This window comes from Meleagris gallopavo, chromosome 9, assembly GCF_000146605.3.
Source record: "Meleagris gallopavo isolate NT-WF06-2002-E0010 breed Aviagen turkey brand Nicholas breeding stock chromosome 9, Turkey_5.1, whole genome shotgun sequence".
NCBI classification, from domain to species: Eukaryota; Metazoa; Chordata; class Aves; order Galliformes; family Phasianidae; genus Meleagris; species Meleagris gallopavo.
This window is the reverse complement of record NC_015019.2, coordinates 1752276-1776623: the sequence shown is the minus strand read 5'-3', so window position 1 is coordinate 1776623 and position 24348 is coordinate 1752276. Positions and strand designations below refer to the sequence as shown.

At 42.6% G+C, this 24348-nt stretch overlaps 1 protein-coding gene across 3 annotated transcripts in view; it reads left to right on the top strand.

Annotated features, from left to right (window-relative positions):
- The window catches only part of LOC100539152 (fibronectin type-III domain-containing protein 3a-like), a 32704-nt gene extending 8356 nt beyond the window's left edge, over window positions 1-24348 (top strand). For all 3 annotated transcript variants that reach the window (XM_010715095.2, XM_010715094.2, XM_019618122.1), the window contains exons 3-26: window positions 3388-3463; window positions 4212-4288; window positions 7216-7450; window positions 8343-8615; window positions 10031-10086; window positions 11218-11372; window positions 11637-11696; window positions 12339-12477; window positions 13345-13398; window positions 14068-14189; window positions 14275-14449; window positions 15243-15329; window positions 15549-15687; window positions 16047-16115; window positions 16338-16456; window positions 16551-16656; window positions 17246-17421; window positions 18053-18166; window positions 18492-18641; window positions 18956-19236; window positions 19814-20026; window positions 20704-20870; window positions 21094-21215; window positions 21766-24348. In XM_010715095.2, the coding sequence (XP_010713397.1) occupies window positions 3388-3463; window positions 4212-4288; window positions 7216-7450; window positions 8343-8615; window positions 10031-10086; window positions 11218-11372; window positions 11637-11696; window positions 12339-12477; window positions 13345-13398; window positions 14068-14189; window positions 14275-14449; window positions 15243-15329; window positions 15549-15687; window positions 16047-16115; window positions 16338-16456; window positions 16551-16656; window positions 17246-17421; window positions 18053-18166; window positions 18492-18641; window positions 18956-19236; window positions 19814-20026; window positions 20704-20870; window positions 21094-21215; window positions 21766-22083 (3483 nt within the window). In that variant the 3' untranslated portion in view covers window positions 22084-24348. The remainder of the gene's footprint in view (window positions 1-3387; window positions 3464-4211; window positions 4289-7215; window positions 7451-8342; window positions 8616-10030; window positions 10087-11217; window positions 11373-11636; window positions 11697-12338; window positions 12478-13344; window positions 13399-14067; window positions 14190-14274; window positions 14450-15242; window positions 15330-15548; window positions 15688-16046; window positions 16116-16337; window positions 16457-16550; window positions 16657-17245; window positions 17422-18052; window positions 18167-18491; window positions 18642-18955; window positions 19237-19813; window positions 20027-20703; window positions 20871-21093; window positions 21216-21765) is intronic.

Genomic DNA, 24348 nt, shown 5'->3' with positions numbered 1-24348 from the left:
GCTGGCGTTCAGCTGTACTGTAAGGGCAGAACAGATTCAAACAAACTATTTGCTGGCCAGCTTTTGTGATGGCTGAGAGAAGGCTCCAAAGAAAGCAACCGTGGTACTGATTTGTAGTTACTCCCTCCAGGGAAGTGTTCAGGGCTGGGCTGGATGGGACCTCGAGCAATCTGATGCAGTGGGGGCTGGAAGTGGGTGAGTGAGGTCCCTTCCATCCTGTTCTGTGACTCTGCAAGTGTGTGGTTCTCAGCACTGATACCGTCAGTGCAAATAGAAGGAGGAAGAAAATCATTCAACGTTACTGCAGTGGAGATATGAAAGGATTGCTTTTAATTTGCAGTGTTTTATACGCATGTAAATCTTTAATAATAAACTTAAAAAAAAAAAAACAAATAGTAAAGGGGAAAACGTGTGGATTTAATACATAATGAAAGAAATCGATACAGATTGGAAAGAAGCTGCAGCACTTTAAACTGAGAAATGTATTGCAGGGAAACGTAGAGGAAAGGAAAGACCTCTGGCTTCCTGATGCTAGGAATCTTCATTAATAATTACAGCATGCTAATGAAACCTGAGTAGAGCTGAAACTTTAGAATTTTGGGGGACGCAACCCTTCAGAAGCACTTATTGTGAGTAGAAATACAGACAACAGTACAAGCTTGCTCAGATTGTCGCTAAATTTGAAGTAAATTTAGTACTTGGCAATAAAAGTAAAGTGTCTTCTACTATAAATGCCCATCGTTGGGAGATGCATTGCTGAACAACCACTGAAATCTCACAGACGTCCTGTTGTTTTAACTTGGGATCTTAATGTAAGAAGCTACAAACATAACTGGTCCTTGTAGGAAAGAAAAGAGTGTTTGGTTTGTTGACATAACTGAATTGCAGGAATAACAAAAGATAAATCTGAAGGCATTATGTGCCTGGCGTGGAATAATTGTCTTGGTGAAGGGAGGAACAAAGTTGTCCATTCCTTCATTCTGGTCAGTATGTAGCTTTGAGTGTCTGGCAGTATTTAAAATAGGAATTAGGGGGTTAATTCAGAAGGGAAAATTGCATAGGAGTTCCTGTAGGATAACTCTCCTGTGGAATGGTGGGAAGGGGGGCTGTGAAGACCTTGGTGTGTTTGAGTGCACGGCAAATAAATAGGGTACAGCAGCATCATGAGCTGCTGGGGATCTGGGAAGCAGTGTATGCTGGAAGGTTTTAAATCAAATCTCTTTTATTTTGTAAACATTTCAGGTGAGAAAGAGGAGAGACCTGCATTATTTCACTTGTAGGGCACTTCCTTGTAGAAATGATAGCCCTTACTATAAAAAAAGTGATGAGTAATTGTACTCTGCATTTTTTTCTCTTACTCTGGAGATAAGATGACTTGAAATAAACAAAGCTATAGAATATCTCAGCTCGTTCTGCAGTTCTAGCATTAGCAACATGAAATCTTAGACACTGACCAGCTGTGAGATTATTCAGTAGCTGGTGTTTCTTGTTACACGAGGAAAGGAGATGAGTGGGTCTCACTGGACACCAGCTCTGTCGCTGTTTGTGTAACGTGTCCCTGTACAGACCGGTGTGTAGAATATCAGTGTGCAGCGAGTGACCAAAAGGTGACTGTCACTGGAGTCTGGGGAGCCACGTGGAGGCTGTTTGCAGTCAGGTAGGGCTTAAAAGATTTGAGTCTTGGAGATGCATGGGAAAATGGCCTTTTAAGAGCAGACTTGAAAGCAGATAGTCTCGAAGCTAACTGAGTTATTTTGGAAATAACGGGTAAGTCTGTCTAGTGAAAATAGGTGTGTCTGTCTTCATGGGGTGAGAATGTCACTTCGTGTCACTGTGCCAGCATTTCTCACTGTTTATAAACAGCCGTGCTGCCATCCATCCTGCAGTCACATTACACACAAAATTCTGCTCTCCTCTGCTGCTCTCGTTTGCAGGGAGTGGAAGCTTCTGAGCCACATTTGCAAGCTTGCTGTTAAGCAGAGTATTAACTTGAAAGCTTTGTTAAGGCAGATGAGTTTTAATCATTTTGCTGCCAGTGCCAAAGAGGATGGGCTAATTATAAAATATTACACAGTGGTTTGTAGAAGTAAAATGTGTGCTGTTTGGCAAGTCCTGTCAGATGCAGCTTCCAGCTCATCAGTTCCATTTCACAGAAAGGAACTGGGAAGTTTTCTGGAAGGGTTTCTTGTTTTGAAAAAACAACAAAACTTCAGCAATAGAAAGTGCATAGCAGCAAAATGCTGAACGGTGCTTTGAAATAGCTCTCAACTGTGCTGGTCCCATTAGTTCCAAAATGGTTGTGTGGGGCACCTGGAGGTGTCAGCCTTAGTGTGAGTGCTCTGTGCTGCCTCTTACCAGCCTTAGGCTGACTCCTGAGGAGCACTCAGGCTTCCTGGAAGTTTTCCTTGGTGGAAGGTAGATGGAATTGCATTTGCTTCATTAATTATAGTGAGTCATTCCTCTGAGACATTGCCCCGTGCATTCCTGACATTCCAATCTCAGTGCTGCTCTGCAGTCCTGTGCTTACACCACTTGGGTTCCTTTTCACTCAGTTCAGCTAATAGTTTCCTGAACTTCAGTTAATTGGAACTTCTGAAAATCAGTCCTGTTCAAAGGCTCTGAATTTTTAAAGCATCCCTTTCCTGCCTCTGATTTCTCTTGTCCTCGGAGGTGAGTTGTGAGCTTAAATACCTGCCCGTGGGGTCGGTCCCAGCAGCAGTTCTCCACTGCAGGCTTTGTTTTTATTTCCTTTGTGCTCTGGCAAATCCCCAGCCTATTATTGTCCGTTCGGTATGTTGTTTAACAAACCAATAAGAAACATTAAAATCGCTTTCTCTACTACTAGAAATGTAGCAAAGTTAAAGCTACACATTTGCTGATGTACTGAAGCGACAGACTTAGTTACAGTTGGGTGTCCCAATTACACCTTTTTGAGCAGTGCTGTCTGCCCCGACTTCTTGTTGGAACCACAGTAAGTATTGCTGAGTGGCTGCCTGACTTCTCCAGGTGCTGTGCTCATGTCCAGAAGCAGCTTACCTACCCAGAGCAGAATTGTTCCCTGTCCTGTGAACTCCCTGGGGTAGGGTCTGTGTCAGTTATGCTTCCACATCCCATGTTATAAGTTAAAAAAGATGAGTGTGGCAGTATGCAGAAGCTGTAGAGTTGGCGTTAACCAGCATTTAACAAGCTGTTCCTTTGGGTCTTGTTTTACACACATTGCTTAAATCTAACAGGTCTGTGCAAACTTCCTGTTCTGAGCAATGGAGAATACTTCTCAGGAATGCATAACATTACGTGAAGTAAGATATGTGTGTAAAGATTAAGTAATCTTTAAAATAAGTGAGTAAAAAGCTAACTAATTATTTTATATTGTCTTTTTTTTAATAGGTTATTCTTGTGCAGGTGAACCCAGGTGAAACATTTACAATTACAACTGAAGATGGACACATTCAGTGTATTCAAGGTAAGGGAAAGACTGGAGTACTAAATCAAGTTACATAAAATATCATAAATATCATAAAATTACTGCAATTTGTTTCTTTACATCAGACGTGTTTTTATGTGCTCTGCAATGCAATAAACCAGATTTTTTCAGTTTGTACTTAAAGCACAAATAAGACAGAGCTGGGAAACTGGCAGGCTTCCCTGCAGCCCTGCACGCTTTGCTGATAGCTTTTAAGAGGTCAGCATCTCAGCTGCTCTTCTAGTGGTCCTCAAGCATCTATCGTCTCAGATTCACAGCACATGAACTTGTGAGATTTAGTCCCATCTAAACAACATTAATGGGTGCTGTGTGACCTTGCTGCAATGCGAGGCAGTGGCATTAGCAGTGTGTCAGTACTGAGGGAAGAGTCACTGCCCTCTGTGTGGTTACAAACCAGTGTTTGGCTTGTGGGTAGGTGACCGGACTGCAAATCTGCTGCTGGTTCAAAATATCTCCTGTAAGTCAAGTTGAATTTATCAGTACTTCCACTGTAAAAAATATCTCAAATAATATTATACAAAAATGTCTATTCTGTTTTCATCACATCCCAGAGAGGAATACAGTCTTGCAGCTTGATGTGAAAAATAATATACATTTATTTTTTATAAATGTTGGTAGACCGTTTATCAGCATTACTGTAATGCAAATGATGTTGGTGCTCATCACTCTTGAAAACTGGTGTCCCAGAGCCATACCTGTTGTGAAGTGGCACCTCTTTCCTCCCCAGGTCCAGCCCATGTTCCTATGATGTCACCAAATGGTTCTATGCCACCTATTTTTGTGCCTCCCGGTTACGTATCTCAGGTAAACGTTCATTTATTCTTGTGTTGAAGTGTGTTTGTGGGTGTGGCTGTTTAGCAAGAAAGATATCGATTGTTTTATCTGCAACAACTGTTAAAAGCATTTCTCATTTTTTCCATTGAACTTACCAAATATTTAACTGACTTTGCAGGCACTCTCACCATCTGTTTGCTTGGTAAAACTTGAGCCAGTTCTCAGGGCTGTTATTTCTTTCTTCGATAGTTAGGTGGCCAAAAAAGATTCCTTTTTTGCGAGGCAATGAACGACTGAATTGGCCGTTGAGTTCCATTAACACGATGCACATCCTGATTTTTCTTCAGCCTTGTTTTCAGGGTGAAAGTAAGTGCTTAGGGCATATCTACATGGACTGCAGACCACAAAGTACCGGAGGGCTGATGGGTGTGATGGAGCTTGGCTGTGTTAGAACAGCCTCTGGGAGCACGAGGTGAACTCGTCTCCACTCTGGGTGTGAGACTCGAGTTTCTCACATGGAGGTTACACGGACCACAGATCTTTACCAAGCTCTTTCATCTCTCATCTTCTTTTTTTCCCAAGACTGCATTTATTATTTCTTTTTAACATTTTCTCGTAATTCAGATTTTTCTATTATAGCATAACTCTGTTCATCTCCCAGCTCTGATCTGCTTAGCGTTCAGCAAAAGACTCTGCTGTTGTAGCAGAAGTGTGAGCACGAGTGTTAATGCTGGTGACACGTGCCTAGGAAAACAGCAGGGCTCTGGGCTTCTCTCCTGCTTTAATTTTTCCATTCTCACTGATTTTCCACTCTGCTGTGCTGTTAAGTCATGGCAGATCAGAGCAGTGTGTGGTACTCGAACTCCTATCAGACATACTCGAAGTTCAGTTTGATTTACTTTTGAATTAATGCATTTTTAAAGGAAAGTAATGAGAAACTTTTTTTTTCCCCAATGGGCTAAGCTGGGTTTCTTGGTTTCTGGTAATGCTCAGAATCTGGAGTTTTCCAAGTAGGACTGAGAGCCATGTAGCCACGTGTGTAAAAACTCATCAGCGTATGAGACTTGAACTTGCTGTTCTCAGAGCTGTCTGAAGGAACCCAGAAGTATTTATGCTGCTTTCTTCCAAAGTGCAATGAAGAGATTCAGTAGTGCTTAGTGAAAATGTAGCAGCTTCAAACTGTAAAATCATATGAAAATTTTATTGTAGCAGTGTATCCCTTCTGCCAGAACATAGACTTCTTGTGCTTGCTTGGTTACTGTGTGCATAGAGTAAGTGTAACCCACAGCCTGTGCTAGGAGCTTTGGCTTGCATGTGTGAATGAATGCATGTGTTACAGTGCTGTGTACAGTCATGTAGGTGGAGTGGGGTGTTCAGTTCCACTGATAAATCAGAAAGCCCCCATGTTGCTTCCAGAACAAACCATGCTCAGTGTAACACAGATTTGGTCTTAAGTGACCTCATACCATTTTTTTCTTCTCTGTGAGGTCTGTTAAGAATTCCTGGTAGCACAGCTGGCTCCGAGGTCATCGTGCAGCTGAACTCTGTCACAGCAGTTTGGGACTGGACACGTCCTATTTCCCTTCTGCAGAATCCTTGTGCTTCGTTTGCTCTATCTCTTGCTGAGGAGCTTTTCAAAATGTACTTTTGGCACGAGCAGTATTTCAACATCCGTAATGCCTTCTTTGCCAACTAGGAAATGCTGGAGTGATTTCTTACAGCCAAACCAAACATGCTTTAAGAGAGGATCTCGAAGGAACTAACAGGATAAAGAATATGGTCTGCTTTGAGGAAAGTGCTTTTTATAAATGCCCGAAAATATAAGTTCTGTATGTTTTAGTAACAGAGTGCTATGTAGAAGATTTGAACTTACCTAAGAGCAGGTTTTATTTTATACAATTTACTTTACAGATTGCATAAAAAAGGGTTTGCATCTCTGGTTTGTTTGTCAGCCTGCAGCTGGAGGCCTCCCTACAGCCTCAGCCCAGAGCTGCCCTGGGACCCACCACTGCATCAGTGCTGCAGCACTGAAGGCCCTTCCCACCCACAGATGTGATCCGTGCTTTTGATGCAGCTCACAGGAGAAGGAAGCATAAAGCTGCAGACCAATTTTAAACCAATCTAAGAAAAATGCCCCGTTTTCCTGCCAAGATGATTAATTTGAAAGTGTCCATTTGCCCTAAAAATCAGGCATTTTTCTAGTAGTGATTTTTTTTCTCCCAATTGCGTTGTTCATCCCTGATTATTTTTTTTTGGAACGAGGGAGAACAGAAGACAATTCACTTACTGTCTACCTTTAAACAGGATTTAATGCAGTCTAGCTGATCTGGCACATTGCCATTTTAGGACATGCTGACAGTGTGTGTGCACCTGTCCATACACATGCAGTCTCTTTTCTGTAAGTCGGAGCAGCCTTTGATCCCAGAGCTGCAGGCAGGTTCCCTGTCTGAACTCCCTTAGCCCATGGCTGACATGAACTGTCCTGACGTCTGAGTTGGGTTGGATCACAGCAAGAGGCAGCAGATCTGACATGCAGTGCTGTGTGCTGGCCACAGGCTGTGGATGTGTGTGCAGCCATGCTCTGAGGATGGCACGGCGTGCACTGACTTGCACATGGCTCGTGCTGTCTGACTGGATCTGGTCTAAAGCAGGCTGTAGTTGCAGCTGCAGGGGGCACTGCACCCTGGTCAGTCCACACTACTTGGTTTTCTTCAAAAAAGTGTAAATAATTCATAGATTTTAGGTTGCTTAACGCTTCAGTGTGTGAGACTCAGCTTCTTAAACCTGACAGCCTGAAATTCCAGTTCCTTCTAATAACACGTGCTGGATTTCCACTGGGATTCACTTCTGCTTGTGTACCCCTGACTGTCAGATTGCTGGATGAAGACCTAGGCAGGCAGATTCCTTATTAAAGCTTGTATCTGAACTGACTTTGCGTTTCTTACGTTGCTTGACAGGTGGTGGAAGAAAATGGAGTTCGCAAAGTGGTGGTGTTGCCACACTCGGCTGAATTCCATCCTTCCATGCATCCTCCTCCTCATCCTCCCCCCCACGTGCCCCATTACATGCATCATCACCACGCTCTGCTCCCCCACCCCCCACACCCAGTGTACCCCCCTGTTCCTGGGACAGGAGAGCTGCCGCCGCAGTTCATCCACCAGCATCCACCGCCACACGTTTTCCAGGAGCAAGGTGAGCGTGCAGGCAGAGCTGAAATACAGGAGGAGTCTTTCTGCTCGGTGTGTGGGCTGGGACACCTGAGTTCTGCTGGTAGCTCCTTCTCGTGTTTCCAGCCTCCCTGAAACCCACAGCCCGGCCTGTGGCACTCTGCGTGTGCAAAGTAGCAGTATGTAAAGCTGAAACTTCTGTTTGTAAGGATTTATTGCAAAAGCAATGGCTTTGCAATGTTATGTTGCTGCATGTGTTTTTAAATGGGTCTTTATTTTTGTTGCTGTTTATGTCCCAGTGATTGCTTCTGCCTTCCCCTAAGCTTGTGCTCTCAAAAACTGCTGTGTTTGGTTGCAGCCTTGGCATACAGCTTTTGAAAACGTGCTTAATGTTAATGTGTGAACGTATTTTTTGCTAGACAGAATCCAAATGGGACTGGAAAGAAAATAAAAAGTAATGACACATGCATCAAAAATCGTAGTCATCCATATTGGAGATTGAAATGCAAGTCTGCTCTATATTTAATAACTGACTGAAGCAGTATTTCATGGGAGGATCCCTGCTGACCTGAGACAGCCTATAAGCTGCTTCTGAAAACTGGCGTTTAATGCAGGAAGAAATTAGGCTGCAGAAGATCATTCTCTTTCTACCAAGTTTAAATCATTAATTAAGCTATTTCAGCCGATGTCTAGCATAAAATAGAAGCACTTCAGCTACATTTTAAAAAGTTAGCTTGGGTCCTGTGCTTGTTCACACTTCTTTGAAAATATTAATACGTTTCAGGGGAAGGAGAGCGAGTTTTAGGCCTAATCCCAAGCAACTAGCAGAAGGTGGTTTTCTGAATTAAATCAGAAAAAAGCAACAACAAATGTGAAGTCAATTTGGGATCAAAAGCAGTGTTTCCTTTGCTTTCTAGAACCTCGTTCTCATGGAAGGACAAACTTTATCCAGCGAGATGAAAGGAGTCTCAAAATGCAAGAACACCTGAAGAAAAGACTAAAAGACAGACAAGCGAGCGGTCACACTAACAATAAGCTTAACAGTCCTCCGTCTTCACCGCATAAAGTTAATAATTCTTCCAGTGCAGCAGTTCAGAACGGAAATGGAAAGGGACAGCAAGGGACAGGAGGGCCGCTAAAGCAGAAGCAGATAGGAAAAACAAAGGGCAGTCCAGATGCAGAGATGGGAGGTAGGTTGCCTCAAAAAGGTTAACAGAGAACCAACGCAGCACATCTTTGGTCATTAGAAGCTGCTGTGCATTCAGTGCAAAGTGGTTTCTGCAAAAAATTGGATTTGTGAATTTTCTCCATTTGCGTGGGGTGGAATAAAGCCTGATGCAGCTTTTCTGTGTTTGGATTTTTCGTCGTTCGTTTATTTATTTGTGATCCTGTAGAAATACTGGTTGTATCAACTTTGATCATCTGAGGTTTTACCAAATGAGATGTTTAGGAAGATTTAAGTCTGGGCCTCTCGTGGCTCTTCTTCCTTTTCTGAGCTGGGAGTCTGCTCGCTGTTCCAAGTGAGGATGAATTGTTGTACTCACATAAGTGACTTCTGGTGTCATTCCTTCCTAACTTTTTGGATAAACAGGAGTTATGTGAGGCTCGAAGAAATAGGATGGTTTGAGCAACTGGCTTCACAGGTTGCTGTTTGATCAGCTGCAGTTTGGAGCAGTACATTATTTTTGCTGAAATGAACGTTTGAGGTTTTTAATAGCTCATGGCTATTTACTTGCATGTACTAAAATACCTTGTGTCAGTGTCTTTTGTGCTGGTTTGGAACACTGTCACCGGTGTGCACCTGGTTTCTTATCAAGGTTCTATAAATTAATTGCATCTCTTCAGTGCTGTGTGTGTATCTTAAGGGAAATGATCTCTTTAGGCAGCAAGGGACAGTCCTCATCTGCGTCACTGTTGTACTGAGCTCTTTGCTTAGAGAAATTAAACAAATATCTGACTCTCTGACTGGGGAAGTAAACAGAGGTGGAAGTTCTTATCCAGCTTGTTTCAGGGACTAAAGAGATAGTTGATTAGAGATTTGTCTTAATGCAAACTTACTTTCAGGAAGAAAAAAACCAGCCAAGAGATGTTTGAGAAAAATACCCAGAATTGTTTGATGTGGACAATTTTCAAGCCAGGGTTCATTCTGCAGGTGTAAACCTTTTGATACCCACAGGTAGTGCCAGTATGCAATTTTGATCATCAGGCTTCTTCCAAATTATACCCAGAGCAAGCGGCTTACAGTGGAAATTCAGGGACCAGCACATACGATAGCAAGATAAGGTCTTGCTGTCATTTTTTAACACCTTTCGTTTTTGGAGGAATGTTTTTGTGTTATCAAAGAAAACCTGCTTCTGCTCAGATTGGGAAAATATCCCCTTTGTGCAGGATGGACTAAAAGGGTTTTTGTAACGCTGTTAGTTTTGGATAGTTCATGTTTCTTACCGTCACGCAGCCAAAACAAACAGGAGAAGCTAACTTTGCACAATAAGTGCTATTGTTAAGCTCTTAATGAAAAGCACTCCATCTTGTGGTGGCATTTCTGTAACAGACTGGTTTTTACTCTGGGGGTTTTCTGTAATCTGTTTTGTATTTGAAATTTCAGAATCTGACACGGAATCCAAGAAGTACGATACCCACTTGAGCATTGGCAAGCCAGTAGTAAGTATCACCTTTAAAATACCATTACTTTCTGGGCACGTGCTTGGTGTGAAATAACACAGCTTTCTCATCGATCTCCTTTTCAATCATTATTAATTTCTGTAGTAGAGAAAATGTATTTTACTTGCCAGGGTTTATGTCTGGGAGAGGGCAGCGGTGATATAGGAACCTGTTTTTACTGAAGCAGTCTGAATGACTCCACTTCCCAGCCTGTAAGGCAGGGCTGTACCTGCTGATGGAGTCGTGTGTGTGCATGAGGACTTGAGTGCCTGGAGAGCAGAGGGCCTGCTAACGTAGTGACAGCCTGCTAGCTCTTTGAAGCGGCCTTCAATTAGCGAGGAGGATGTAAGGTACTGGGAATGGAAGTTACAGAAACAGCTCATCTTTTTACGTTAAGAAATTGGAGCAAATATTTGAGTATTTACACACTGCTCAAGATACTGGAATCTGCTAACATGAATTTGAATATCCAGAGGCTAAAACTGCACTGATTTGTGGTCCCAAGCACATTCAGTGAACTCTTCCTTGTGCTATCGATACGTTAAGCATGGGTTGTGTTTTTTCTGCTCTAGCTGTCCAGCCATTCTTTTCTACAGTTGCTTTTTCACTGGTGCCTCTGACATCTGTACTTAATGGCATCAGAAGGCTGTATTGAATTTTGTCAGAGACATTTTGCTTAGACAGAGGATGTTTAGTCTTGAGCAGTTAAAATCTTGCTGTTGCCCAGGTTATTGGTTGAATGTTAAGATGAAGTGGTGAAGTTGCAGTGCCTTTAGAAAGTGAGGTCATCTGACTGTGCCTAAACACAGACCTGGTGCCAGTGCTGAAGATTCCAGATCTGAAAATTTGCTCAAAATGAGTGATGCAAACAGTGCAGGTGAAATACAAAGCTCCTCTTCATACACTGAGATGATGTAACGTGCCTATAAGTAAGGGAAATCCTTTAATGTGATTTTAGAAGTGAAAACAAAATAGTGTTAAATTCAAACAATGACTTGATGTTTCCACTACGAAGGTAAAGAATTCCTCCCGTGAGGAACTTCAAGGGCAAACTAGCAACACCGTGTTATTGACTAACATACCTTTTATTACAGAAAGCAAACTTACTTGCATTATTTATGCTTTTAATAGGTTTCTGATATACAAGCAAGATCAGCCGTTCTGTCCTGGAATCTCCCAGTTAGTTCACAGAATGGAGAGAGCCATAGTCATAGTCCAGCAGCATTTACATTTGAAGTAGCAATATCCAACAGTGGTAAAAATGGAAAATTTAAATCTGTCTATGTGTAAGTTTAGTTTCTTCCTTTAAGCACAATACTGATGTTTAAAACCATTAACCGAGCAGCGATCTCTTTATCAGGAGCTGTTTGTTGACTTGCAGACCTACCTACTTCACATGCAATAAAGTTTAAGTAATTTCAGTATGACTTACATGGACAATGGAAAACTTGAAAGTTAAATGTGCGCTACTTGGTTTTGCTTTTCAATAAGCTTTTATCCCTGACAGTATAAGGAAGAGCTGTAACTTTTCTTCTTTTCCCTTCTTATAGTGGGGAGGAATTAACAATTACCCTTCCTGATCTCAGACCAGCAACTGATTACCATGCCAGGTATGTTGCTGCAACAGAACGCTTAATGCTGTTGTTTATCTGCTAATTATAAAGTCGTCATGGCTTCACCAGAAGGGTGTGGTGGCAGAAAACTTGAGGAATACTGTGCGTGAAGCATCACAGCTGTGGATGTTACTGTGGCTGGTTTCCACATATTTTCTAACTCCCTAAAAATGTCGCCTCTCTTTCTTCAGCGTTCTGCTATCTCCTCTCCTCTCTTGTTTCTCCAAAATACAAACATCGGGTTATCTTCTGGCCAGAGGCATCCAAGGCCAGGCTGGATGTGGCTCTGGGCAGCCTGCTCTGCTGGTTGGCGACCCTGCACATAGCAGGGGGTTGAAACTGGATGAGCATTGCGGTCCTTTGCAACCCAGGCCATTCTGTGATTCTATGATTTTAGAATTCTTTTGGATGCTGGTGTTTGTGATGTGAACATCGGTTACTGAAGTGAGATCATGAAATGAGGTTTTGTTTCTTCATTCCTGAGCAATGCTTTGGAATCAGTGATCTGCAGTAACAAAAGGCTCTGGTCCTGCTGCTGTTACAACAGCTTACAATTAAATGCATTTCTCAAGCTGATAAACCTTTCCTTAGATTCTGAGGTGCCGGCGTGATAACATAATTTGTTGTCCTTTTGTTTAGAGTTTCAGCAACCAGCAGTTCCATAAAGGAATCTGTTTCAGAATTAGTGAGTTTCACTACGGAAAGCTGTGAGCCAGATTGTCCAGCTGCACCGAAACTAATTAATAGAACCAAAAACAGCCTGAGTTTGCAGTGGAAGGTAAGCAGAAAGCAGACTGATGCATTCGCACACAGTGTGCTTACGTTAGCTTTGCCTGTAATGTAGTGTTTGTTTTAGATGTTAGCTTGTATGTTGCTCAGTTAAGGCTGGTGGCTGAAATCATTATCGCTTCTTCCTGCTTCCTTTGTTGCTTGCTTAGTTCTTGCACATGGCTTCAGCATGACAGAGTTGGAAGCAGCACTCTCTTAAGTATGGACTGTTTGGTGGGAAAGTTCTCTTCTGAAATGGCACTATAAGAAAGGAGATAGAGCACTTATGTTTTTAAGTGGGGGTTCTGGATGATAATGTTATAATTCCATAATTCTGGTAGTTACTCGTACCAGCTCCTAGTGAATTTCTTTCTCTAGTTTGTACATTGCCCTTTGAATCTGGCTTCTGAATACATGCAGTATAATCTGAAGATTCAGTCACTGTGTTTTATTATCATTCCATGTTTTTTCTAACAGCTGTTTAAACCTGGAAAAAATGGTTAATAGGTGAATAATATCAGTTAAATTATCTGTATAATCTGCACTTAGGAAGTTCCTGATTTGTATTTCCTAGAAAGCACAATTAATACAAAATATTAATGTAGCAGTTCAGAGGGCCATCACGAGTGAGGGATGGAATGAGCTGCTGGCTTTTACCCACTCCTCTCTGGCTCACTTTACAGAGCACGTGCCCAGAGCTGCAGGTTCTCACACGTGTTTGTGGAAGAAGAGAGCTGCTTTGTGTGCTTATTGCGGACTTTTTCAGCAGTTGGAATTTATAAATACATTTGATCGCTCAGTTGTTGTATTAATATGCAAAAGATGCAAATGTTCAACCGTTTGATTCTAACTTTTTTCACTGTTTCTTTATTTTCAGTCTTCAAATGACAACGGTTCCAAAATAACTAATTTTCTTTTAGAATGGGATGAGGTAAGCCTTTTTCTAGTGGAAAAAATACCCAACAATGTAATGACCAATTATACTTTAAAAATAGTTTTCTGCTTTGGTTCATCCACTATTTTCAGTGCAACTGCCGAGGCAGTTTTTAAGTCAGTTAAAGATCTTGAATGCATTGGAAGTAGTGAAGCACTGGAGCAGACCATCCGTTCAGGTCCTCTGAGAGCTGTGCTCGGTGTCCTCATGTGGTCCTTGTCAGTCAGAGCAGCGTTAATTCCTGGCCTTTGTTTATCAAGTGTTTGGCTTCTCCCTTCAGTAGCTGTCACAAGTACTGCTCCAGTCTGAACTTCTTACAGAAATATATCCCAAAACGGTAAAAACTGCAAATTTGTGGTTTATTTTCAGTTGCAGTGATTTATTACCATTTTGTCACAACTCCAGCACCAAAAAATCATCTCCTCTCAATCAGATGTGATCCTGGCACCCGGAGTGCTCAGGATTGCTGGCAGGCATGCTCAACGTGGTGTGGGTGACTGTAGCTTTCTCATTCTTTGGACTTACTGGTTGTTTTTTTTTAATCTAGTTTTTATTAAATTAATGCGGTGAAATTTAGGAAAAGTTAGGGGATAAGAAAACGACCTTAGCAGGGAGCACGCAGTCTGAGTGCAAGAAGTTGCTCAGGTCGTTCTCACTTTTTTAAAGGGGAAGAACGGACCCTTCAAAGAGTGCTACTACGGGCACCTGAAGCAGTATAAGCTTACCAAACTCTCTCCTTCCACAAAATACTCGCTTAGACTGGCTGCTAAAAACGATATTGGAATGAGGTAAGGGAGACAATTTGTGGTACAGTTCACTTTCTCATCAGCTGCGCAGTGCCACTGTTAACTTCCCAAAAAACCATTTTTGCAGTGGGTTCAGTGAGACGGTGACGTACTACACAGCTGGGATGGTGCCCCCAGCCCCACCACCCCCCGTGCTCGTTGAAGCTGGAGTGACCTGGCTGGCCCTGCAGTGGAGCCCACCCAGTGGAGTGTCCTCGGAGGACTCCCTCACTTACACTCTAGACGTGGAAGAAGAAGGTTCTGTAAGTGCAGCTTTCTTTCACGTCTACAAAAGCTCAATACGCGGTTGGGCATAAATAAACATTTCAACCAGTGTTTTACTTCCAAATTGGCAAGCACTGCATGCGTTTATGAAACAACGATGAAGTTCCAGCTAGAACAACAAGAACAATGAGAAACAATCTGTCTGTTAAAAAAATTTCTGCTCCAGTAAGCTTGTTCAACCGTCTTTACCCAAAAAGACTCAGGACAGTCTTCATCTTTCTTAATTTGAATAAAGGGAGAGTCCACTGGGGTGTGCCCCTGTGGGGTCTCCCACATTTCTGGGGGACACACAGCCCCTCTGTTATCCCTGTCCCCCGACACTAGTGAGCCCTTTCCCCATTGGCTGAGGTGCCCGAGGTTCACATTTTCTCCATTCTCCTGTCAGCATCCCCCTGTGGTTCAGCCCCTCGTTTCCTTTGTTGACACATACTTTGTACTCCGGATTCAGAGTTTGTTCTCTTGTCCATCTGGAACTGTCTGTCACTCTTCATTCTGCCCAACGATCAAGGTGTACACGAGGTGCTAAGCCAGCATCTCCTGCCATCTACTTGCAAGATGAGTTTGTTTAACCAGATCCTTGGGACTGAAACTCTTCTTCTCAGCTTTTTCTTTTATCTTGTTTCGTAGGGACGCCCTATCCTTCCTTTGCTCCTCCCAAATTTTATTTTGCAAGGACGTTGTCCTTTTCTTTCCTTCACTGTCCAATTACTTTTTCATTTTATCATGGAAAATTAGTGACTGCATTTTGTTCTTGTTTTTCCTTCTTTGTAGGGTTATGGTTTCCAGCCACAGTACAACGGAGATGAACTCTCGTGCACTTTAAGAAATCTTAGAAGGAGTACATCCTATAAGTTTAGGGTTTGTACTATGTTTTGTTACTAATTTAATTATGACCATATGCATTTCTGGGATTTTAGCATTTTCTTATAGCTAAGACCCTTTCAATGGCGAGTAGAGAAATTTACCTGCAATTGTTGTCATTTTGCATGGAAGAGTTTTGTAAATCATCAGTGTATTACCCATCATTAGATCAGTCTTTCCAGTCACTTACATGTTACATGTTTGTTCCTGAAACAGCTCTTTGCCTACAACAGCGAAGGAAAAAGCAGCCCAAGTGAGGTAGTGGAACACAGCACCAAGCCTGACAAACCTGGGCCACCAAGTAAACCAGCTGCAAAGGGGAAGATCCATTCCCACAGTGTGAAAGTAGCATGGGGTAGGTTTGTTAGTACTGTCTTTGAGTTGTTCTCACACTCTGTGTATGTGCAGTCACCTGGTAATGCAGATTAAAACACAGAGACAAACTTGTAGGCTGAACACTTGTCTCTGCAGGGAATGGTATTGCAGGAGAAATGCATAGTACTCCTCTTCCTCATGATTAATAATAGAAAAAAACATTGTTCTGTGAAATGTACTGTGACTGTATGTATGTACACAGTTTTCTTTTTGAATTGTTTTTTTTCACTTGAATTAATTCTACAGCAGATTAAAATGTTACCTGAAGAAGCTGATAACAAAGTAATGCATTGTCTTTACATCTTCAGTAAGTTATTTTAAGGTGATGTTTTCTTTCAGAACCACCCAAAGATAACGGAGGATCAGACATTGTTAAATACTTTTTGGAGATCTCAGAAGCAGTAATTGGTAAGCAGTTGTCATATTTGAGCTTGTGTACTAACTGGTGATTCACCACTGTTGCTGTAGCAATTGCTGTTCTTTTCTCACACGTGTTTTTGTTCTTTGTCGAATTCGTCCCTCAAATTGAGTGTTGTGCTTTATCTTCATCATTAATAACTGTACAGGAATTGTCAAGGTTGATTTTTGCAAAAGCTTTGCAGTATATAGGCTGGTTTTTTTTTGCTGCAGGGAGTAAATGGGACACCATCTACAGCGGTTCCCAGAGAGAGCACGTGTGTGATCATCTCAAGCCTGGGACTTCGTACAGAGTGAGAGTTCATTGTGTCAGCAGAGGTGGGGAGAGCCAGGTGAGAGCAAGGAGGATGAATTTGCTTCAGAAAGACATTTTGGTCTGTTTCATTGCACTGTTTGCTTCCACTGAAATGATGTGTGTTACTGCAGGCTTCTGATATTCTGACTGTTACGACGTCAGCTGTTCCTCCGGGGCCCTGTCCCACTCCGTGCCTGGCAGGCAAGGCGAAGCCCAAGGAGATTGCATTGCAGTGGGGTAAGCTCCTGAAAAATGTGCTCGACACATTTAAAATACTTACATATCTATTTATTTAAAGTAAGTGTTTTAATATCAAAGGAATATAAGTGATATTGCCCATGGTGATACTTGTATTAAAAAAAAAACACACACAAAAAAAAAACAACTTGCAAACCAGCTGTGATATGCATGTCTGCAATGATATGGAGCGAGTTAAATGAGTGTCTTCCATTGAGGAGAGCTCTCTGGCTGCCTTGTTACTGATGCATTCATTATTATTATTGGCAAGTTAAGAATCAACCCTCCTTTTATTTATTTTTATTTATTACTTTTATCTCAGTAAAGGAGATAAGCGAGCAGCAGTGAAGATAGACTGTTTTTTGATGGTCGTTTATGAAAGAACCTGATAAAGGCTATCTTAAACTAATAAACCAGTTCCTGTGGGGAAAGAAAAACTTGATGTTGTTCTGCTCAGCTGCAATGAGCACCTGCACCCTGATTTTTAGCATGCATCTAGCTTGATTTGTGGCTTGAGAAGTAGAAACTAGTTAGAAGAAAAAACGTACTTAGTGAAATGAATAGAAAGAAATCCCTTTTTATTTTGCAGGCCCACCACCTGTAGATGGAGGATCTGACATAACAGAATACGTTTTAGAGATGGCAGACTCAGAGCAGGAGGAGCGCAGACAGGTGTACCAGGGTGCTGCACCCGAGTGCACTGTGAGCAACCTGCTCCCGGGGAGAACGTACTGCTTCTGGCTGCGGGCTGCAAACAGGGTCGGGGTAAGTGCCCTGCTCACAGGGCCAGGTTTTACACAAAGGCTGGTGGTGGTGCTGTCCGGTTCAGAGCCTGATGGTAACTTGTAGCTTGTGTTCTGTCGTATTTTCATGAGAAGAGCAGAATTTCTCATATGTGTGTATATATATATTAGGAAAAACAAGTAAACCCTACGTTTCTGGCGGTAGAAATCACGTGGTGTCTGTGCCTTAAGAAATTGCCCTGTATTTTACAGTTATGTGGACTTCACAGATTGGTGCAGTGGGAATAGCATTGTGCAGAGAGGGTGTGTTCAAACAATGCAAGGTTTGAATGAGGTTAGGGTAAACATTAGTTGTGTAAAAGCCTTTCTGAAACACTACCCAGCTGCTTCTGGAAGCGAGATTCTGACCATGGGGAAAGGAGGAGTGACACAACTGCAGGAGTGGGAGGCTTATAGGAACCTGTAGGCACAGGGCCAGCTTCTGAACCGCCTGAAAGGAATTGAAAACAGTGCTCTGAAAATGAGCATGGAAATCTTCCTTTTGCTTCCTTATTGTTAGAAATAATTTGTTTCCTTCGGCTCACACGCTTGCCTGTCAGTTTTTGTTTGACTCTGTTGCTGTACTCATGAAGATGACTTTTTTTTTTTGTCAGTTTGGTCCTCACTCGGACAAAGCAGAAATCTCTACTGCTCCAGGTCCCCCTGATCAGTGCTGCAAACCTACGATCACTTGTAAAAATGCAACTTGTGTTGCAGTTTCCTGGGAGGTAGGTTCTAACGGCTGTTCAGCAAGACAGAAATTACTGTGTGGCTCTTAGAATCATGCTAGCATACAGATGGCACAGAAATGGAAGAAGTGACAAGTGTATGGGTGCTGTATGTTGGACATTTCTGTGTAGAGGCATGTGTTATTTCTGTAGATTTGGTGCGCTGTACTAGCAGTAGTAAAGTGCCAGAGTGTCATATCTGAGAAGACAGACTGTTCTCTCAAACTCAGCTTTTCAACCCCAGTGCTTGTTTTGATGTCTGTTCAGTGTAGTGAGAGACCATACTTATATGATGAACATGTCATTTGTTGCTTGAAACCTGCAGAGTCCTGCGTGCAATGGTGCAGAAATCAGTGAATACAGACTGGAGTGGGGACAGGTGGAAGGATCAATGCATGTCATTTACACAGGCCCTTGCCAGAGCTATGAAGTAAAGGGTCTCACACCTGCAACCACCTATTATTGTCGTGTACAGGTATGAAAAGCCTTTTTTGTGTTAGTAACCAAATGAGCAAGTAGATACAGGTGGAAGAAAAACTTCAGTTCTGGATCAATGCAATTATGTACTGCCATTTATTAAGGCTCTCCTCCCCCCCCCCAGTCCCTCCTAGCAACATCTATCTAAAAATAAGATATCGCATTAAATACCAGGTGTTTTGTCATGTATGCAGTTTATTTGGGCAGTTTCCTTTGCTCTTCCATGTTTGTGATGGCATGCAGAAGGAAGCATGGTAAATTACTGAGTAGAAAAGTGTGGATTCAGTTCACAATCCATGGTGTCCCTTCCAGGCTGTGAACGTGGCTGGGGTTGGGCTGTTTGGAGAGGCTGGAGTGGTGACAACCCCTGCATCAGTGCCTGCGGCCGTGTCCGTACTGCAGCTGCTGGAGGAAGACCAAATGGAAGTTTCTCTTCCTTTATCAACGTGCCTTGCAATTCAATGGGAAGAACCGTGTTGTCATGGGGCAGAGATCACTGGATATAATATAGAATATGGGGAAAAGCAGCTTGTAACTGTTGGAAGGAATACAAGCCACGTTCTTGAGAATCTGCTGCCTGATACTCTCTACAGGTAATAATTACCAGTTTTCTTTCGAAGCTGCATCTGTAGCAGCTTTCGTTCACTAGCTTTGAGGGCAGTTTTTTAAACTCTGTAGTAATGTCATTCAGCATACAGAATATCTGCTCGGTTCACTCTGCAACTCTGAACAAATCGTCATACCAAGACTTGAAGCCTTGACATTGAGCAGGAAGCTTGCTGCACTAGGACCGTTGTTCGGTCTCAAACCAAGGCTTTGCTCTAGGCTTCTTTTAATTCCTGGTTGCTTATTTGGTATGATTGGTACATCACCAAAAGAGAGTGTGTGTGTGCAGAGGGGTAGAGACCCTCTCTTGGCTGAACATCACCTTGGAGAAGCTGGGTTCTTGCTCACAGTGTAAACCTGAACAATGCTGAGAAATGCTGAAGTTTTATTAGGTTGAAATTGCAGTAATTTTCACTTGTTTTGAAATAGATTATTTTTAACTTTTAACTGCATTTTAATTCCTTTATTGTTCGTAGTTATATTCTTTACAGATTTTAACTCTGATTACCTAGCATTTTTCAGGGCCCAGTAATAACCATATAGCTCTTCTCCTCATGTTTCTAGGGTGAGAATACAGGCCATCAACAGCTTTGGAGTTGGTCCTTTCAGTCATTCCATTAAAGCCAAAACAAAACCACTACCTCCTGACCCTCCTCACCTTGAATGTGTGGTCTTCAGCTACCAGAGCCTTAAACTTAAATGGGGTGAAGGTCCTAGCAGAGCTTTAATTACCAACCCTACACAGTTCAACTTGCAGATGGAGGACAGGTTTGGCAGGTAAGATAAGTGGAACACTGAGGATATTCTTGTCGCATTAAAACTTTGTGTCAGGTTTTTTAAGGCCTTTTAACTATTCTCACCTATCTTTGCACCAGTGAGTTGCTTGGACCTCCCAAATGTTCCTGCTTTATTTGAATTTTGGCATCCCATTTTCAACTATAGAAGTGCTGCGAATAGCTGCTGTGCTTGTAGGTACTTGTAAAGAGTAAATCCTATTTACTGCTCAGCTAATAACACATCACTGTCTGACAGCCTTGTCAGCTTTTGTATTTCTTGAAAGTCCTGAAATGAAGTCCAGTTTGCATACAGGCACACAGCTGTTCTTGACTTGCAGTTACAAACAAACCTAGCATACACAGGGGTGGTTCTCTTCATTGAAACCCAGAGTTTGGCCGTGTATTTTCTGTGGGGTGCTGTAGCTCAGTGCCCTGCCAGTTTAATGAATGCCTGGGGAATATAAATGAAGTCTGGAAGCAGCATGGGTGGTGTGTGCTGCTGAGGAGTGCACGCAAGGAACCGCTGGTCACAAAAGCAGTGCTCAGCTGCCTGCTGTGCACAGCACGTGTGTGTGATGCTGGGGCACAAGGAGTGCACTGTCAGCATTTCTGTGCACACATTCCACTTAGTGATCCCTGAATACTTCTGACTTGTACGTGTCGTGCTTTTCCTTCCAGGTTTGTTACAGTTTATAGTGGTCCATGTCATACTTACAAAGTACAGCGGCTCAGTGAATCCACCACGTACTATTTCAAAATCCAGGCATACAACGATGCTGGAGAGGGAGAGTTTTCTGACGTTTACGCTTTCACTACAACCAAGTCTCCCCCTGCATCTCTTAAAGGTGAGCGTCAGAGACCTCAGTGAGCCATGTATGTGGTGGATGCTAAAAACCCACTTTCCCAGTAAAATGGAACATGTGCAAACTAAAGGATTATTTTAAGCAAGGAAACTATGAATATGAATGACTGTCACTGGTGATTTTTGGCTTCTTCCTTCCAATGGAAGAAGAAAGAATGCTCGTACAGACTGTTTTCTAATCTACCAACAAATTGCTTCTCTTCTAGCACCCAAAGCAAATCAGCTGGAAGAAAACACTTATGAAATCACATGGGAACCTTTACAGCCGATGAAAGGAGATTCCATTGTTTACATCCTCCAGCTTGCTGCTGGGAGAGAGTTTGATCAGGTACCTTCTGTTTCACAAAATGAACTCAAGGCTTTTTACCTGTAAAAAGGATTGCCAACATTTTCCTCTTGAATTGTTTGGGTTTTTTTAACGAATCTGATAACGTTTTAAATTCTTAAGTAATTCCAAAGCACATCCTCCCCTGCTCAGCTCAGGTGAGAGCAGTAGGTCTCCAAGCAGCAGCAGTAGTTTGAATGTTTCATACCAGTTGTTTGCTGTTAGTCACACTGCATGGAAGGAGCATCACTACAGATGTCTGTCCCGGCAGGGAAGGGTGGGCAGGCTTTTTGGAGTGCTCTTCTCAAGCCTGACACAGGTTGCACAACTGTACATTTTCTTCAGCTCGTTGTTTTCGTCAGCAGGCAAATTCCTGCTGCTTCTGCTCTTCCTTTCAAGTAGAAGCACTTATGCAGATACAATCTGTTAAGCAAACACAGTGTTTCAGATCTGTGCGGACGCTTTGCTTGTACTGTCAGAGCAAATGGCTGCAAAGGCAGTTTGTAAGACGAATCCTATTTAGAGTGCTTCTCTTTCTCCTTGTGCTGACCAGGTGTACAAGGGACCAGAGACTTCCTTCCGTCTCACAGGCCTGCAGACAAACTGCGAATACCGGATCAGAGTCTGCGCTGGCCGTCAGTCCCAGGACGCTGCTGGATCCCAAGAACTGTATGGACCTTACAGCCCCAGTGCAGTGTTCTCATCTCAGAAGCAGGAGCTGGAGTCGCAGTGTGCCGCCGTGCCCACGGAGCTGGCAGACAGTAAGAAGACGTTGCATGAGGAGCGCTTCATCGCCATCGTTCTGCTCTGCGGGTTCGCAGTGGTCGCCATTTTATTTGCTGTCGTTATTCAGTACTTTGTGATCAAGTAGACAAGAACCCACTCAGCGCTCAGCTTTTTGTACAGAAGCTATTTCGGGTATTTATGGTTAGTTCTAATTGAAATCCTAGCTGGTAATGTGTGGATATGCGCATTTCCGCCCTGCTGCTGGCTGACAGCGAGGCTGGGTCGGCAGATCCTTTCCAAATACTGAACACAGATTTCTTGTAGAAGGGGTAATCCTTTGTCCTCTGTAATCAGGGTTAGCTGTTAAGAAAACAGCACAAACTGCCTTATTGTGCACACGGGTGTGCGTGTGTGCACCTCTGCTCTCTCTGAATTCACACGAGGCCCCTTGGGCAGCCGGAGGGGGACGGCGTTATTAGAACAAGTCCTTTCCAAGTACAGCCAGAGCAGTGGCAGCCCATCAGCAGTGTGTAACCAGGCATCGTCGCAGTTTGGTATACGTGACGTACAGCAGCACAAATGCTTAAGCTTAGAGCAGTACTGTATTGCAGAACATTACTAGAGCATACCACGTTTAATATACTGTAGAAGGAAAGCAGAATATTGACTTTGACTTAGTGATATTACTACTTTACAGTTATCTTAATATTTTGGATTCAGTAATAATCATTTCGAGCGTTTAAAGTAGCGGGTGCCAGCATTTGTAGGGTTTGAATCGAGATGCTTAGACACAATGTTAGCAGGATGCCACGTCCGTGCAGCAGCTGCGTTCGGGTAGAGCAGTGCAGGAAAGGCCCCTCTGCATTGCACACTTGTGAACGCAGTGCTTCCTGCTGGTGGTGAGCAGCTGTTGGCCCAATCCACATTTCACTCTCAGTGCCTGAGAGAAAAGTAATTTCCTGTGCTTTGGATGAAATCTTTGCAGCGTTTCCAGAAAAGCACAGGTATTGTCTTTAAGGAGAAAGAGTGCATTTATGATAAATGTTACACTATTTGGCTCAAACTGAGCAAATGTTTTTTGTACTATTATTAACCTAAAAAATGAAACTTCAGACTGCTTTTGGATGCCCTTCTTACGTAACCCGAATGATCAAATTGTACGTGAAAGAACTCTTTTTAGCTAACATTTGTACAATGTTTTAACCGACTCGCTATCCCGGTGGTAGCAGCTTCACATTCCGTTGTTTCCTAGATGGGAATGTTCAGCCTGCTATGAGCTTCTCTGAGACGTGTCCTGTTTGTCGGGGGGGATTTGGGGTGGGCACTGTGCACTACATCTGCCCTTCTCGTTACTTCTGCTTGCGAATGCCTACGGGTGAATCTGACAGCTGTCTCCTCTGTGCCAAAGGGTTTGAAAGCTGGAGCTCGCAAGTTCAGAAGGCGTTTCAGGATGGGGCTTCCCAACAGCGTGGGATGTGGCATAGAAAGGTCGAGAGAGGGTTATCACACTATACCCACCAGAACAAGGCACTTGTACGTGGGGTGCTGGATGTGCTAGTGCTGCAGGCTAAGGATTGCCAGTAATTAATCACTTTAAGGGTCTTTCTCCTATGGCAGTTGATGAATAATGTTGCGTTGTAGTTCGAGGCATTGTGTTGTATTTCAGATGTGGAGAACCTAAATTATGACATAGTATCGCTTAATACTCGTAAAAGTAGATTTATGGTGCAATCTGAAATTAATCTTTTCAAAATGTACTCTTCATTTTGTACTCTATTTATTTTGATTAAAAGTCCTGGAAAAATGTATGTTTGAATGTATTGTTCTACTTGTAGCAGAACTTTAAGTTAATCATTTATTATATCCTAGAAATCTCTCCCTCCGCTTTTGGAAAGAGTTTTATACAGATCTTAGTGTCTTTAGTTTGCAGAAGAGTTTACAGTCTGTCTCTGTTCCTCTTTATAGTCTACTTTTAGCAAATACGACCGCCTTCAGCAAATCTCTGTTGCCAAAGGGTTACTTCTTTTAACTCTTAGAACGAAGTTTGTAGAGGTTAATTCGCAATGCTATTTCTGATGATTTTAAAAGGTAAATTAGGATTGCAAAGTAAATACTAACAAGGGACGACTCCTGAAAAAGTAAAAGTTCTTCTGTAATTGCCACGAAGTACTCAATGTTTGCAGATGTACCGGAGAGCCTCCCGCAGTGCAGACGGACATCAGCTCTTATCCATTCCAGAACGATACACCCTAGTGGCATTAATGTGTTAGGTATCTTCATTTCTTCTGTATTGTAATTCTGAGGTATCTCTATGTTAAAGCTGCCATGCATTGTATTACTAAATTGTAACTATCAAATAGATAATATATTTAATACAGCCAATAAATAATACGAATGTATTCAGATTTGA